Genomic DNA, 16,106 nt, shown 5'->3' with positions numbered 1-16,106 from the left:
GTTGGAGGTTGCTGTGAGCTGTGTGAGGCCACGGCACTCTACCGAGGGCCATAAGGTGAGACTCTGTCTCTACAAAATAATAATAATAATAATAATAATAATCCCATGCCGCTCTCTCCAGCAACCTCCAGAGGGGTCCAGATGACTCCCTCAGGCTGTCAAAGGAGTAAGAGGCACAGCCCAGGGAAATCGGCGCTTTGGTGGGAGTCTGGTGCAAATCAGTCCCCGAGTCCCACCTCCACAGCTTGTGTAATCCCGCTCATTTTTGGCAGCTCACTTTAACGTGACTGGGCCCACGGAGCCCATCCTGGCCATGGTGGGTGAAGACACTGAGCTGCCCTGTCACCTGCCCACGAATGTGAGTGCAGAGCACCTGGAGCTGAGGTGGTTCCGGAAGGAGGTCTCGCAGCCGGTGTTAGTGCTCCGGGATGGGCAAGAGCAGGAGGGAGAGCAGATGCCCCAGTACCGAGGGAGGGTGACGCTGGTGAAGAACGACATCTCCACGGGGCACTTTGCTGTAATGATACGTGGCATCAGGGCCTCTGATGACGGGGAGTACCGATGCCTTTTCAAGGATGATGGGAGCTCCACCATAGCCCTCCTGCATCTCAAGGTGGCTGGTGAGTGACGGGTTTTGACTTTCTCTGGTGACTGCCATGCAGGATACATTTGCCTATGACTCAATTACTTTGAGAACCATCAGATCATTCTCAAAATCCCTTTTAGGCTGGAGCGGGTAGATAGGCTTAGAGTGGGAGATAAGAATAGAAAGGGTTTGCTTTGAGAGTGGAGAGAGAGTAGAAAGAAATATCTTTCTCCTAGAGCTTTTTTTCTTTTCTTTTCTTTTCTTTTTTTTTTTTTTTTGTAGAGACGGAGTCTCACTTTATGGCCCTCGGTAGAGTGCCGTGGCCTCACACAGCTCACAGCAACCTCCAACTCCTGGGCTTAAGCGATTCTCTTGCCTCAGCCTCCCGAGTAGCTGGGACTACAGGTGCCTGCCACAACACCCGGCTATTTTTTGGTTGCAGTTTGGCCGGGGCTGGGTTTAGAACCTGCCACCCTCGGTATATGGGGCCGGCGCCTTACCGACTGAGCCACAGGCGCCGCCCATAGAGCTTTTTTTCAATTATCTCCTACCCTTTTCCCTCAATAATGGACAAATATTTCTCCAAGAAATTAACTAAATAAACGTAAGCTGTAGGAGCTAAATAACATTCTTTAGTACAAGAACACCACAATTTATTTGATCAAGTCCCAGAATTGGACATTTAGGTTTTGTCTATTACTCAGATGAAAATAGGGCACTGGGCTGGGCACCTGGAGCACAGTGGTTCTGGCTCCAGCCACATACTCCGAGGGTTATGGGTTTGAACCCCGCCCGGGCCAGCTAAACAACTGCAACCAAAAAATAGCCAGGCATTGTGGTGGGCGCCTGTAGTCCCAGCTACTTGGGAGGCTGAGGGAAGAGAATTGCTTAAGCCCAAGAGGTTGAGGTTGCTGGGAGCTGTGATGTCTCATCACTCTACCGAGAGTGACACAGTGAAACTCTGTCTCAAAAAAGGAAAGAAAAACAAAATAGGGCAGTGATGAGCATGTCACACACTTTGAGGCTGCTGTATGAATTAGTTTCTCAGGACTGATAACCTAAGATTGTAGAGCTTGGCTGTTTGTTAACATTCTTGATTCCTGTAGAAAAGATTTTGCTTTTCTTATTGGATTTGTTTTGTTTTCATTTTTTTTTTTTCGCTTCAAGTTAAAATTCAGAGGGAAACAATAATAAAAAAAGCATTCAGAGGAAAGTATGCACTGAGGTCTTACTTTCCCCACTTACTAGTGAATGGCATCAAGCAAATCTCTTTCTGAGTTTTACTGTAAAGCTGGGGAAGTATTTATTCAATATGATTTTTCAAGAATGAAATAAAGTTAGACAGTATTTGAGAAACTGCTTTGCCAATTCTAAAAACATAATAGACTTGTAAGATATAATTACTGTGGCTTAGACTGATATAAACATGGTATGTACAAATAAAGTATACACGCAAAAGTGTAGTTTGAAAAAATACCTAGATGAAATCTGGATCCTTGCTTCAAAACAGGGTGCCCCCTGTCAGCATTGCATATAATTCGCATTTCATTTTTAGGGAAGATGTACCTTAAAAGTTGATTATGAAAACCTAGAGATGTGATGACACCAACTTATTGTTACTTTTTTTGCATGACAGTCACTTTTGAAAATCTGCTAAATGTGTCAACTCTTTCCATGTAAAAGATATACATTCTCATATATACACACAAAAGTTGGAACATGGATTTAAACCAGAGTATGGAAATGTGTCTAAAAACTCTTCAGTGTATGATAGTTCAGTGTTTTCCTGCATCCTGTGGAATTGGAAGAAAAATATTCATCTGAACAGAAAGGAAGTGCAGCTTTGTGTTGATGTATGTTAGAACAAAATTGTGTGAGGGAAGATAAGAAAAGAACATTTCTGAATCAGCGTCACAGGTAAAGGAAACTTATATTGTTAACTAGAATCAGAGGGCCAAGAACTTCCAACCCTCCTTCTCAAGGATTCTTCTTCTAAACCAGCCCTAGTTCTCCTCTTCCTCCCCAAAGCCTTCTCCTAATACTTCCAACCACACAGCACCTGCCAGCTGTGAGCTCTTTGCCTAGAGAGACCAATAACCTGCCTCTAAGCCATTGGTCTTGGTGTTCCTGCTATGTGGACAAGCACTCCATGTCTGTCTGTCAAACTCCTGCCCACATTTCAAAGGCTAGATCCCAATAAAGCATCCCTCTGATAAGGTATATGAAATTTGTTTTGTTTATACTTCAGTTTTCTTGTGCTTCCCATTCCCAGTCCACCCACTCGTGTGCCTTTCTTACTCTCTCATTCTCTCTCTTTCTCATGCTATGTAGCTCTCTAGTTATAAAGCTCCCAAAAGGGTGTCCACCAATAGATGAAGGCCAACTTCTCCCTCCATAGCTCTGGGTTTTGACCCTCACATCCGTATGGAAGTTCAAGAAAATGGAGAGATCTGGCTGGAGTGCACCTCAGTGGGATGGTACCCAGAGCCCCAGGTGCAGTGGAGAACTCCCAAAGGAGAAAGGTTTCCATCCACATCAGAGGCCAAGGATCCTGATCAAGAAGGTCTGTTCACTGTGGCTTCTTCAGTGATCATCAGAGATACCAATACAGAGAAAGTGTCCTGCTACATCCACAACCTCCTTCTTGACCAGGGGAAGGAAGCAGAGATTTTCATACCAGGTCAGTGGAAGTAATGCTTCATTCTTATCATGATAGAGTTTCAAGGCCACACCTCCTGGGACACCTGCTCAGAGCAACCTCATGGCAGAGATGTCTATTTTCCCCACCTAATCTCTTGCCTACTGACTTGATGGAGTCCCACCAACTTCATTAGAGGTGTAAAGATTCTAAAAGCATAAATCTACCTAGATCTCATGTAAATGTATGACTTTCCATTTTAGGAGATAGAGCTGAGATAGAGAAGCTTTATCCCTGGGAGGCTTTATCATCCCGACATCCAAAGCTTTCTCTCTTCAAATAAACAAGACTAAGTTATTTTAAAATTTGTATTATTTCCATTGTTATCCTCTTATCCTCTCTCTATCTTATGTAGAGCTCTGCCTAGGCTTCCAGAATCCTTAAGGAAGCAAATTTCTCAGTATTCTTCAGATACTATCTCTAGTTCAGGTAGGAACCTTTCCTTATTTTTTGTTCAATGAGTCCCATTCTATTACACACAGAGGTGACATTTCTCATCCTTCAATCCTCTTGGCTTGCGTTCTGCATTGATAGTTAAGGAGGAATTTTCCATAATAATATGAATGGTCCATTATATTATATTTATTATTTCACCTGGGACTCTTCATTTCTCTTTCTCTGCCATCTCCTCTCAAGGGTCTGAAAAGTTTATAATGGCATAACACTATTTTATCCATAAGAGATATAAGAGTGTCCCAGGTCATCCCCTATTCAATCTTCTTAGGAATCAGCAGAGAAGCTGGACTTGCCCAGAGTTTCTCAAATAATGTTCTTATGGGGGATTTTGTTTTAGCTCTTTTATTCCCAAGATTAACTCCCTGGATAGTGGCTGTGGTTGTCATCTTGGTGGTCCTAGGACTTGTCACCACTGGATGCATATTTTTCACCTGGAGACTATACAAGGAAAGATCCAAAGAGAGGAAGAATGCACTCAGCCCTAAAGGTAAGTCATAGAATCCACAAGGGCTATCTATCAGGAATGCTTCAGAGGTCTGGATCAAGTCCTTTAGGATGTCTTCTAAGAAGAAGATATTTGATTCTAGAATTCTGAAAGTTGGAAGGAATCATAAGCTCTTCAAGTCATTGATACCCAACACCAAGAGGTTTGGGGCTTGGGTAGAGTCAAGACCAATTCTAATCAAGATATTAGACCTAGGGCTGGGCATGGCAGCTCACATCTGTAATCCTAGCACTCTGGGAGGCTGAGGTGGGTGGATTGCCTGAGCTCACAGGTTGGAGACCAGCCTAAGCCAGAGCAAGACTCCATCTCTAAAAAATAGCCAGGCATTGTGATGGGTGCCTGCAATTCCAGCTACTTGGGAGGCTGAGGCAAAAGAATCACTTAAGCCCAAGAGTTTGAGGTTGCCTGTGACACCACAGCACTCTACTGGCAGGAAAGTGAGACCCTGTCTCAAAAAAATTTAAAAAAATAAAAAATAAATTTAAAAGATATTAGACCTGGGCGGCGCCTGTGGCTCAGTCTGTAAGGCGCCGGCCCCATATACCGAGGGTGGCGGGTTCAAACCCGGCCCCGGCTGAAGTGCAACCAAAAAATAGCCGGGCGTTGTGGCAGGCGCCTGTAGTCCCAGCTACTCGGGAGGCTGAGGCAAGAGAATTGCTTAAGCCCAGGAGCTGGAGGTTGTTGTGAGCTGTATGATGCCATGGCACTCTACCAAGGGCCATAAAGTGAAACTCTGTCTCTACAAAAAAAAAAAAAAAAAAAAAAAAGATATTAGACCTGATATTGGAGTCAATACTCTCTTCAGGCCCTACACCACTTTTAACTCAGTCCCAGCATCAATGTTATTATTAAAAATCTCATCCTTGGCTCAGCACCGTTATCACAGTGGTTAGGGTGCCAGCCACATGCACCGAGGCTGGTGGATTTGAACCCGGCCCGGGCCAGCTAAACAACAATGACAACTGCAACAAAAAAATAGCCAGGCATTGTGGTGAGCACCTGTAGTCCTAGCCACTTGGGAGGCTGAGGCAAGAGAATTGTTTAAGCCCAAGAATTTGAGGTTCCTGGGAGCTGTGATGCCACAGCACTCTACCAAGGGCGACATAGTGAGACTCTGTCTCAAAAAATAAATAAATAAATGAATATCAGATCCTAAGAATGTAGGAACTTCCTGCCTATTTCTTAGGAAACAAAATACAACAAAGACTTTGTTCTGGATTTATTGATAATGTTTTAGTAATTGGGTAGTCATGAATTAAACAGTTCCTCCTTTGTGTGTTTCACACACCAATTTTGTCTTCTTCTTGTTCATATAAAAAGCCACTAAGATATTTTTATTTGTGTTCTAGACAGAGTCCTAGAAGAGCTCAGTAAGTATTGTCTTTTTGTCATTATTCCATTCACAAAGTTTTCTTTCATATTATAAACTGCCAATGATTATCTTTCTCTTTCACTGCAGAATGGAAAAAGTCTACAGTACATGCAGGTAGGTGGCACCGAACTTCTCAAGGGCTCTAAAGATCTATCTCCAAAGAATTCAAAGTCTTATGATATTTGGAAATGAAAATGCTTTAGTGATCAGGGTAGGAAGAGAAAAGGTGATGGAAAATGACCTCAGCACTTCCTTTCTTTTTGAGACAGAGTCTCACTTTGTCACCCTGTAGAGTACCATGGCATCATAACTCACAGCAACCTCAAACTCTTGGGCTCTAGAGATCCTCTTGCCGCAACCTCCCAAGTAGCTGGGACTACAGGCACCCACCACAATGCCCTGATATTTTTAGAGATAGTGATCTTGTTCTTGCTCAGGCTGGTCTCATACTCCTGAAGTCAGGTGATCCACCCTCCTCAGCCTCCCAGAATGCTAGGATTACAGGTGTGAGCCACCATACCCAGCCTCCTCAACACTTTCCTTGAGGCACATACAGAAATGTTGGAAGATGGCTAGGAGACAAGCGTTCTCTGACAGGGCTTCATTAGGCTCTGCCCATTGTGGCAGTCACCATCTGGCTGCTGGGAAGAAAGGGAGCCTGGCGGGTATGGAGACACCCAAACAGGCCAAACAGCTGTCCCTCTGAGGAGACCTGTCAACTCCTGAAATAGTGCTCTGTTACCTCAAGAAGGAAAGACAGGTCTTGTAATCTCTGACATTCACTGATGCTCAGACTTGCTCTCTCTTTGTCTCCAGTTGATGTGACTCTGGATCCAGACACAGCTCATCCCAACCTCCTTCTTCATGATGACTTAAAATCTGTTCAACTGGAAGATTCATGTCAGACATGGCCTGAGAAATCAGAGAGATTTGATTCCTGGCCCTGTGTGTTGGGCCGTGAGGCCTTTATCTCAGGGAGACATTATTGGGAAGTAGAGGTGGGAGACAGAATTGACTGGGTGGTTGGCGTGTGCAGCGAGAATGTTAAGAGGAAAGGATTTGATCCCATTGTTCCTGAGAATGGGTTCTGGGCTTTGGAGTTGTATGAAAATGAGTACTGGGCCCTCAACCCTCGCCGGACCCCTCTTCTAATGTCAAATCACTTCCACCGGGTTGGCATTTTCCTGGACTATGAATCAGGAAATGTCTACTTCTACAACATGACTAACGGATCTCATATCTATACATTCTCCAAAATGTCATTCTCTGGCCCTCTCCGACCCCTGTTTTGCCTTTGGTCCTCTGGTGACCAGCCTCTGACCATCTGCCCACTTACTGATGGGCCTGAGGTGGTCACAGTCATGGCCAATGCCCAGGACATTTCAAAGGAGATCCCCTTGTACCCCATGGGGGAGGACTCGCAAGTTACAGACACTTTCCATTCTGAGCTAATCCCCAAGCCACCCAGGCAAGGGGCACCTTAAGGAATATCCCAGCTCAGCTCAGTTGTTTTCCTTTGTTCTAACCTCTCTCCTCCATTCTGAGCCTCACCCAGCCCCTGTTTCTTCCTGTTGGGTAGAGATTAATTCATCACGTGAAGCTTGCATTGCTTCTGCTAGGGAGAGTGGGGAGTAGGACCATCCTAATTTGTTTCTATACAAATATTTGGGGGATGGAGATGTGACTCTGAAGCTGCTTCTAGTGATCTATCCTTTAAGGCCAGAAACTATGCAGAAGGACTTGGAGCAAACTCAAAGGATAGCTCAGGAAGGGATCAAGACCAGCTATGGTGGCATGGGGTTGTGTCAGAAATGTTTTCGTGTCCAAAATAGGGGTATACGGATGAGCAGGTTTTAGGGGAGAAGAAAACCGAAAGGGTGCTGGAGAAGGACACTCTCGGGTCAAAGTTCCATAAAGGAACTTGGAGGGGACTTAAAGACAGAGGAAAGTGAGCTGAACCCAGACCCACAAGGAAAAACTGTCTTACTGTTAGAGTTTTTAGGATCTAAATCTCAAATTTTCTAAGCCATATCCCATAGGATAGAGGAGACTGGCCCTGCTTCTGTGGGAGCTGAGCTGTTGGCAATGGATAGTAGAGAGAAATAGAGATGAGCAGGGCTGGAGGCTCCAGCAGGAAATGTGATAGAGGAGAGAATTTTGTACAAAACTCAAAAGTTGTCTACACAGCCTTTCCATAAGCCCTGTTCCTCTCTCTGCACCCTCCCATTTCTCCCTTGCCTGGAGGTCATTCCAACCTCAATTTGTTGAGTTCACATTTCCAGTTCTCCTCTTCCTTTTGATTTAGCACGTCTCCATTTGAAAGGCATTCTCAGGAAGCATCCACTGATATCACTACTGTATCAGCCATCATCTCAGCCTCATGCCCCTTCACCATTCATCTTAATGTTCAAACCCCTCAAATACAGTTAGACTTAGCTTCAACTGCCATCCGTTTCCATACTGTGCTAATGTTCACTACATCCCCTCCCAGTTCCCAAAGATGCTTTTTCTCCTCAGAGTCCCTGAGCGCTGTACCACTGTGCTCAGCACAACTGGACCAATTGCACCTGTTTGTATTTTCTCTGAGCATTTTCCTGTATACATGTGACTTGTCTTGCCAATGAACTGCAGATGTATCTGGATTTGCACCTTCCATTTCCATTGTATTTTTCCACCTTCAGTATAGATGTTACCCATGGTCTTTACCTAATAAATCTGTCTGATTGCCGAAAATAGCCTCTGGATCTTCAATTTTTTTTTTAATCCCCCCAAATGAAACTGGAATAAAACAAAGCAGAGGAAAGGAACATGAATGGGAATGGAGCTGGCCAAAGCTTTTGCCATTCTGTATGGCAAAAGACCCATCCTGAATGGGAGGACATAGGGGCTGGTGTCTAATAAGCATCCAACTACTTATCCAAAGGCCACAGTGCCAATGACAACCCTCAGCCCCTGTTTGGGTGGTGACTCTATTTCTACTACTATGATGGTAACCGTCCTGTAGTGTAGGTAAGTAAAGCTACCCAATCAAATTAATAGTACTTTTCCAGAAGGAGAAAGTATTTGGCAATCTTTAATGGTACTGCCTTGTAATTGAAAAGAAAAATGAAAATCATGGGTGATCACTGGAAATCATTGTGCCTGAAGAGAGACTCCGTATTCCTGCTTGCAGACTCTGATAGTTCAATGAGCCCACTTTCTCCTCTGTTGCCCCAAGGGAGGATTAGAAATAGGGAGGATAGAAATGCAATTCAGCTAGCCCTGCTGCTGTCCAAAGGAACAGAATGTGAGTCTCCAAATGTTCACCAAGCAGTGGGAAAATCTTCTTATATGTATGCCTTCTCCTGAGAAATCATCAAAATCAGACATATTACTAATCCAACCACAAGATCTCCAAATCCCAAGCTATGTTCACACTAAAACATTATTTCCATTATTGCACCACTCTATATTTCTCATAATTAAGCTAAAACTAACTGTTCTATCAATCTACAAACCTCACAGATGATCATGACAAAAGGAGGACCAAACATTCTCTCTTAGGTGGAAATTCTGAATACCAGGCAGGTCTAGTATCATCACGTTCACTATAGTTTAAGCAAACTGTAACCACAATATAGTCCATCATTCACCTTTTGTCATTTTCACTCCCAGACCCCACATCCATTTTGTTTTCATCCTGGTTTTGTTGTGTTTCTACTAACATGGGGTTCAACACGTAGATAATAATAATACCTGCATAATCATATTTCCATTGAGGTATTACTAGATTACTTTAAAATGAATCTGTATACAAACTTATAAATCAGAAGACCACAGCAAGTTGTACTCTGGAAAGGAACTAAGAAAAAAATGTAATTGAACTTTAGGGTGAGAAGTGACTGTTAAAATTTACTCCAAACCTCCCATTTCAGAGATTAGGAAATGAAAAAGAAAAGAGAAGTGAAGCGATTTGGTTAAAGGCACATACAATGTGTGCAAGCCAGCATTCAAAGGCAGGTGTCCTTACTGTAGCTGTCCAAGACGTCTTCCACTGAACCAGTGGCTATTGGGCAGGAGGACAAACTAAGTTAATCTCGAGGTTGGAAGGTTTAGAGATACTACCAGGGTGAAACCCTCAGATCGAGAGATTCTTAGGCCCTGAGAGTGATGGGAGAAGAAAAATACAATTTAGCATGCTGCCCTCTACTGGTTCGAGGGCCTGCGCCTACGGAACCAAACAGAAGGGTTCCTTCCTCTATCATTTCAGAGACCCCCAGCAAACATCGTCCTCACGTCCTCCTTCCTCCCTGTGACTCTTTCTCAATCACCACCTGATTTGAGCTGCTTACCTGACACTGTACCCTTGGGAAGAGAGTATCATTTATCCCTACTTTAAAAGTATTCATTTTTGAAAAAAAAGTATTCATGTTTGAAATGTGGTCAGTGTGACTTTTGAAAAAACTTTTCATTTGTATTCCAATTGTATTCTTACAAAGTCAAAGAAAAACATAGTCCCCCGCCCCCCCCCCCAAAAAAAGTGCAAACATATTTCAAAAACATTTAGGAAACTTTTGGGCAGCTAAATACATAGAGGTTCTTGGAGGGCGGCATGTCCAAAGAGAGGGCATGGAGCCTGTGTGCCCCTCCCCCCACACCAGGCCCTAGGCATCTCTTTCATCTGGCTGTTCATCTGTATTCTTTGTAATATCCCTTATAATAAACCAGTGTCAGAGCCGCGATGTCGCCGGCGCGGCACACAGGAAACAGCCAGTACGCAGATTGAAAGAACAAGCTTGCAAAAGGTGAGTCTCACCAAAGGCGCAGGAGAGCCTTGAGTAACCTCCGCAGTGACTATCGAAATTATCCCTAACAGGTGTGGGGAGTGCCCAGCAATCATATACAAGGGCTATGTGCTCAAGGATAGCTACGTGCTCTTTCTCCCCACCGGCTTGACCCCCACGGTGAAGTGCCATACAGGCTCCTGAGCGACCATCTCATTTCGTTAGAGCACTAAGTTACTTGAGGGCTTGTCCCCGGGCTGCAAAACATCCCTAGGCCAGCCAGGAGATTGTCCTGCTCTCAGCGTTTAGCTCAAGAATCCGTGACTGTTGTTATAAGCATGGTTTTCATTCTCCTGCAAACCAGTCAGTGTTTATTTGCAAAACAGGGTTTGAGAGAATCAAGGGTAAAGTCTGCTGCCTTAAAGGGATGTTTGGATGAATCTTGGTTCCCAAGAAGAGGCAAGAGGACACTTGCGAAAGAGCTAAGAGAAATCACTCTTAATCCATATAAATTCTGATGCATTACGAAAATAAACAGCACTCTAATACTTTCAGGACACATTGCAATTCTCCCTGCACTTATTTTTTTTGAATCTAGTATCTATCTTTGCAATATTGAAATTCTCCAGAGCAGGTCCAGCATGGTGGCTCACATGTGTAATCCTTGCACTGTGGAAGGCTCAGGCTGGAGAATCACTTGAGCTCAGGAATTTGAGACCAGTCTGAGCAAGAGGAAGACTGCATCTCTACTAAATATCAGCCAGGCATTGTGGCAGGCACCTGTAGTCCCAGTTACTCAGGAGGCTAAGGCAGGAGGATTGCTTGAGCCTAGGAGTTTGAGGTTGCTGTTAGCTAGACTGAGGGTCTAGCCAGCCTGGGCAACGGAGTGAGAGGCCAGCTTCCACTGCCAAGTGCATCTGCTTTGGTGCTATTCCACATGGTAGAAGTGCTGTGCCTTTGTGTGGTCCCAAAAAAAATCACATCTTCAGTCCCAGCTCTTTGGTCCTGTCACACTACTTTGAACAGAGGTTGAACAATGCCCTGAAATCCCTGCATAATTGCCAAAGTCTGCTCTGGGGTTTTCAGCTTTGGAATGTTCTCTCTTCTAGACTCTTTAGTTCCAGTATTTATTATTCTTCACAGTCTCCCACTGATGGCCTTGAGAAGCCCTTCAACAGGGAGAGAAGCATGATTATTGCAGCTGGTTACCAAAAAAAGCTAATAATAGTAACTATCATTTAGGGTGCCAGACGTAGAATTAAGAACTTGCATATTTTAACCTAATTACTTCAAAAACAGCCTATGAGTAATTACTATATTATTCCCATTTTATAGATGAAGTACCTAGGGTTCAGAGAAATTAAGTAACTTAGGCAAGGTCACACAGTAAGTGGCAGAGGTCACACTGCCACTTTGGGTCTTTCTGAACCAAATTCATGTTTTGTTTAGTTTTTAAACAGTCTCACTCTGTCACCCTGAGTAGAATGATCCTCTTGCTTCAGCCTCCCAAGTAGCTGTGGTGCAGTCTAGTTTTTCTATTTTTAGGGATCTCACTCTTGCTCAGGCTGATCTCCAACTCTTGAGCTCAAGTAATCCACCTGCCTCAGCCTCTCAGAGTGAGATACATATATATATACACAGACACATATGTATGTATATATGTGTGTGTGTATATATATCAAGTATGTGTGTCCATTCTCTCTCTTTTTTTTTTTTTTTTGTAGAGACAGAGTCTCACTTTATGGCCCTCGGTAGAGTGCCGTGGCCTCACACAGCTCACAGCAACCTCCAACTCCTGGGCTTAAGCGATTCTCTTGCCTCAGCCTCCCAAGTAGCTGGGACTACAGGCGCCTGCCACAACGCCCGGCTATTTTTTGGTTGCAGTTTGGCCGGGGCCGGGTTTGAACCCGCCACCTCTGTATATGGGGCCAGTGCCTTACTGACTGAGCCACAGGCGCCGCCCTTCCATTCTCTTGTAGTTCAAATTCCTCATGATCTCTTCCTCTCTCTCATTATTGTTAGGTATATGTATTCATAGAAGATCAACTTTGTGAATAAGGAGGTGAAAGTATTGCACCTGTTGGTTAATGAATCTTCTCATGAAGCTGAGAAGCTGGGGATTTTTCTCTTTCTCTGGCCTTTACATTATCTAGGTTCATTCTCTGGTTTTATCATATGATGATATTGGACCTTGGATGCCTGGAACTCAGAAAGGTTGTCTACATCCTTGAGATGGATATTTGTCTAAAGTCCTCCCACATAATCATTTCAATAATTGAATTTTAATATTCTCAAGAGACTGTTTCCATGTTATCTCCCCAAAAAGTCCCCTAGGCACTAGGGATCACTTTTTTTTTTTTTAAATTAAATCATAGCTGTGTACATTAATGCAATCATGGGTTACAATGTGCTGGTTTTATATACAATTTGAAATATTTTCATCAAACTGGTTAACATAGCCTTCATGGCATTTTCTTAGTTATTGTGTTGAGACATTTATATTCTACATTTAGTAAATTTCACATGTACCCTTGTAAGATGCACCCTAGGTAGGTCCCATCAATTACCCTCCCTCCACCCAGGAACCCTTTTTTGTGTGTGGTCCTCTCTGGCTATCTCCAGTAATTCAAATTTAGACACCTTTGTGTGGATGCACATGCACAAACTGGACTTTATAAACATCCATTGTAAACTATACTTTTGATTACTTTGCTCCATGTTTTACAAATATTTTGCACTACGGGCGGTGCCTGTGGCTCAGTGAGTAGGGCGCCGGCCCCATATGCCGAGGGTGGCGGGTTCAAACCCAGCCCCGGCCAAAATGCAACAAAAAAATAGCTGGGCGTTGTGGCGGGCGCCTGTAGTCCCAGCTGCTCTGGAGGCTGAGGCAAGAGAATCGCGTAAGCCCCAGAGTTGGGGGTTGCTGTGAGCCGTGTGACGCCACGGCACTCTACCCGAGGGCGGTACAGTGAGACTCTGTCTCTACAAAATATATATATATATATTTTGCACTAGAACCCTGTACACATAGACTTGAACACTTTTTTTGAATGTGACCAGATCTTCACCCTTAATAGAAAGATTCAGATTTTCTCTAAAGTTAAACCTTAAAACAATGCTGGGTGTGGTGGCTCATGCCTGAACTCTGGGAGGCTGAGGCAAATGTATTGCTTGAGCTCAGGAGTTCCAGATCTGCCTGAGCAAGAGCAAGACTCCATCTCTAAAACTAGGTGGGTGCTGTAGCCGATGGCTATAATCCCAGCTATTCTGGAGCCTTAGGCAAGAGGATCACTTGAGCCCAAGAGTTTGAAGTTGCTGTTATGAGGCACTCTACCATGGGCAAAAGTGAGTCTCTGTCTCAAACAAACAAACAAAACTTAAAACGATGGTCTCAAACCTGTGTATATATTAAAATCACCTGGGGGGATTAAAAATATTTTCAAGTCATATATCTGGTAAAGGACTTGTTGCCTAATATATGAAGAACTCTTACAACTGAATAGTAAGAAGACAACCTGATTTTAAAATGTGAAGAAAAAAAATCACCTAGGGGTTAGAGTGGGAACCTTAAAAAATACAATTGCCAGGTGACATTCCCAAATACTCTGATTTATTTGGGGGGGGGGGTGGAGAGAAGCTGTTAGTATATTTAAAAATCTCCCCAAGGAAGAACCACTTTCCTAAGGAATTACAAAAGGCATTATCCATGTGTTTTTTTATACCTTACTTCATGCTAATGTTAGGACAGTTTCTCTCTTAAGAATTACAGAGTTATTGTACTTTATAAGCCTGCATTTCTGAAATCTTCTTGCCTCAGAATCATGTGGAAGGCTTGTTAAACACATACTGTGAGACTCTATCCCCCAAACTTATTTATTTATTTAATAAATCTACAAATAAAGATTATATGTATTTGTGATGTACAAAATGTTTTGCTATGTGGATACATATATTATGGAAAGGTTAAATCCAGTAAGTAACATGTCCATTACATCATCACATCCTTATCTTTTTTTGTGGTGAGAACATTTAAAATCTACTCTCTTAGCAATTTTCAGGCATTCAATACTATTGTTATTAACTATAGTCACCATGTTGTAAATAGCAAAACTTCTGATTCAGTAGCACTGGCTGGGATTGAGAATTTGTATGTAGCTGGTTCCCTGGAAATGGGGATTTAATGCTTAATTTAAGGGTTTAAGCATTGTATTTTATCAATTGAACTCACGGTGAAACTGGAAGGTGTCTAAGAAAGCTATTTCTAAGGTCCACAGAGGCAAAATTACTTACCTAAGAATCTCCAAGCAGTTGACTATTTTCAGTTGTTCGAAATTTGAATTTCTAGGAGGTCAGGGAACATGATTATGGCATCCTGATTGATAATTCTTGCTAACAAAATTTCAATTAGGTTACCTCTGACCTATGTGTACTTTCAGAAAAGCTGCTTGGGTGGAGACCAGGTAGCAAGTGCCTCTTTCACCGGGTTTAGTAGATACAAAACTACTCATCGGTTTATTTTTGGTTTGAGTTTTAAAGCTTTTATTACAATATAACATCCACACAGAAAAGTGCACAAATCCTCATTGTACAGCTCCATAAACTCAGATCAAGAAGCAAGACAAGCCAGCTTTCCGATGCCCCTCGGAAGAGCAACCACCAGCTGCAAGATTTAAAACAACACAAATGATGGGCAGGCTTAGCGAGTACGTAGATCCAGCAAAAATTGGAATAAATCTAAAAACCTCTCCTGAGAAAAAGTGTAAATTTAAGCAAGTCATTCTTGTGACTTTGAACTCAAAATGGGTGCCCTTATTTTAACTAGAATTTAGTCGAGAGTAGGGAGTAAACACCCTTTTTCTCCCCAGTGCTCAGTCCTGAGATGGCTCACATCTGCCGCCCTGCCCGCCACAGCCAGTCACAGCCTTCTCTGCACAGCTTGGGGCGGATGAAATGGCAGTTTAGTTTCCAATTTCTAAATGTTATAGGAAATAAGTAACAACGATAACAAAACGGCTTTTAGATAAAACCAGAAATACATATTAAACAGTCGTTGCGTGGCGGATGTCAGGATGGCCGAGCGGTCTAAGGCGCTGCGTTCAGGTCGCAGTCTCCCCTGGAGGCGTGGGTTCGAATCCCACTCCTGACAACTAAATGTTTTTCCAGTTCATGAATTAAGGTTTTATAATAACTACCTTTTCCTTTATGTCCATCTAAGAATAATTACTTTTTTCTAAAAGTAAATTTTCCGAGTCTGGGATAAAGGTAGTTTGTACTCAAAAAATAGTTCAATGATTAATTTTTTAAATTTTTTTATTTTTATTTTTTAGATTAAAATTTTTTAATTAAATTATTTGAGTTCTGGGATAATGGCAATCTGTACACAGAAAACACTGATAATTGATGCTCATAATTCAAAAACTACTGATTTTAGTCTCATCTCCTCCCCTGTTTCTCTGTCTCTAGCTGTCTTTATCTCTCTTCCCTTCACATGCAGACGCCAATGAATGTTACCCTTCTGTTCATGTCTCATTATTATTATTGATGTCTTCAAGACCCTCCTTTGGTTTTGTTCATGTATAGATTCTATTTTAATTCCCTTCTGTTAGTTTTATTCCCCCACCATACCCCACTGCTACTCCCCATAGAAATCACTGGAAAGGGCATCTCTTTCTTTCATTATGTTTTTGTAGAATATATGTTATTGGTTTGGATGCATGCAGTTTTTA

General features: G+C 42.8%; 1 protein-coding gene and 1 non-coding gene across 2 annotated transcripts; both read left to right on the top strand.

Moving 5' to 3' along the window:
- The first annotated feature begins 250 nt into the window (after positions 1-250).
- Positions 251-7,448, top strand: BTN1A1 (butyrophilin subfamily 1 member A1). Its single transcript, XM_053602520.1, has 6 exons — positions 251-620; positions 2,985-3,266; positions 4,078-4,227; positions 5,595-5,615; positions 5,705-5,731; positions 6,434-7,448. The coding sequence occupies exons 1-6, from the start codon at positions 314-316 to the stop codon at positions 7,099-7,101; spliced, it is 1,455 nt and encodes a 484-aa protein (XP_053458495.1). The 5' UTR covers positions 251-313; the 3' UTR covers positions 7,102-7,448.
- Positions 7,449-15,443: 7,995 nt separating this feature from the next.
- TRNAL-CAG (transfer RNA leucine (anticodon CAG)) lies at positions 15,444-15,526 on the top strand. Its single transcript has one exon. It is a non-coding gene; the product is annotated as a tRNA-Leu (tRNA).
- Positions 15,527-16,106: the final 580 nt, after the last annotated feature.

The sequence above is a fragment of the Nycticebus coucang genome, chromosome 9 (assembly GCF_027406575.1).
Source record: "Nycticebus coucang isolate mNycCou1 chromosome 9, mNycCou1.pri, whole genome shotgun sequence".
Lineage (NCBI taxonomy): Eukaryota > Metazoa > Chordata > Mammalia > Primates > Lorisidae > Nycticebus > Nycticebus coucang.
Note: the sequence above shows the minus strand (reverse complement) of the source record. Positions and strands in the feature narration are given on the sequence as shown.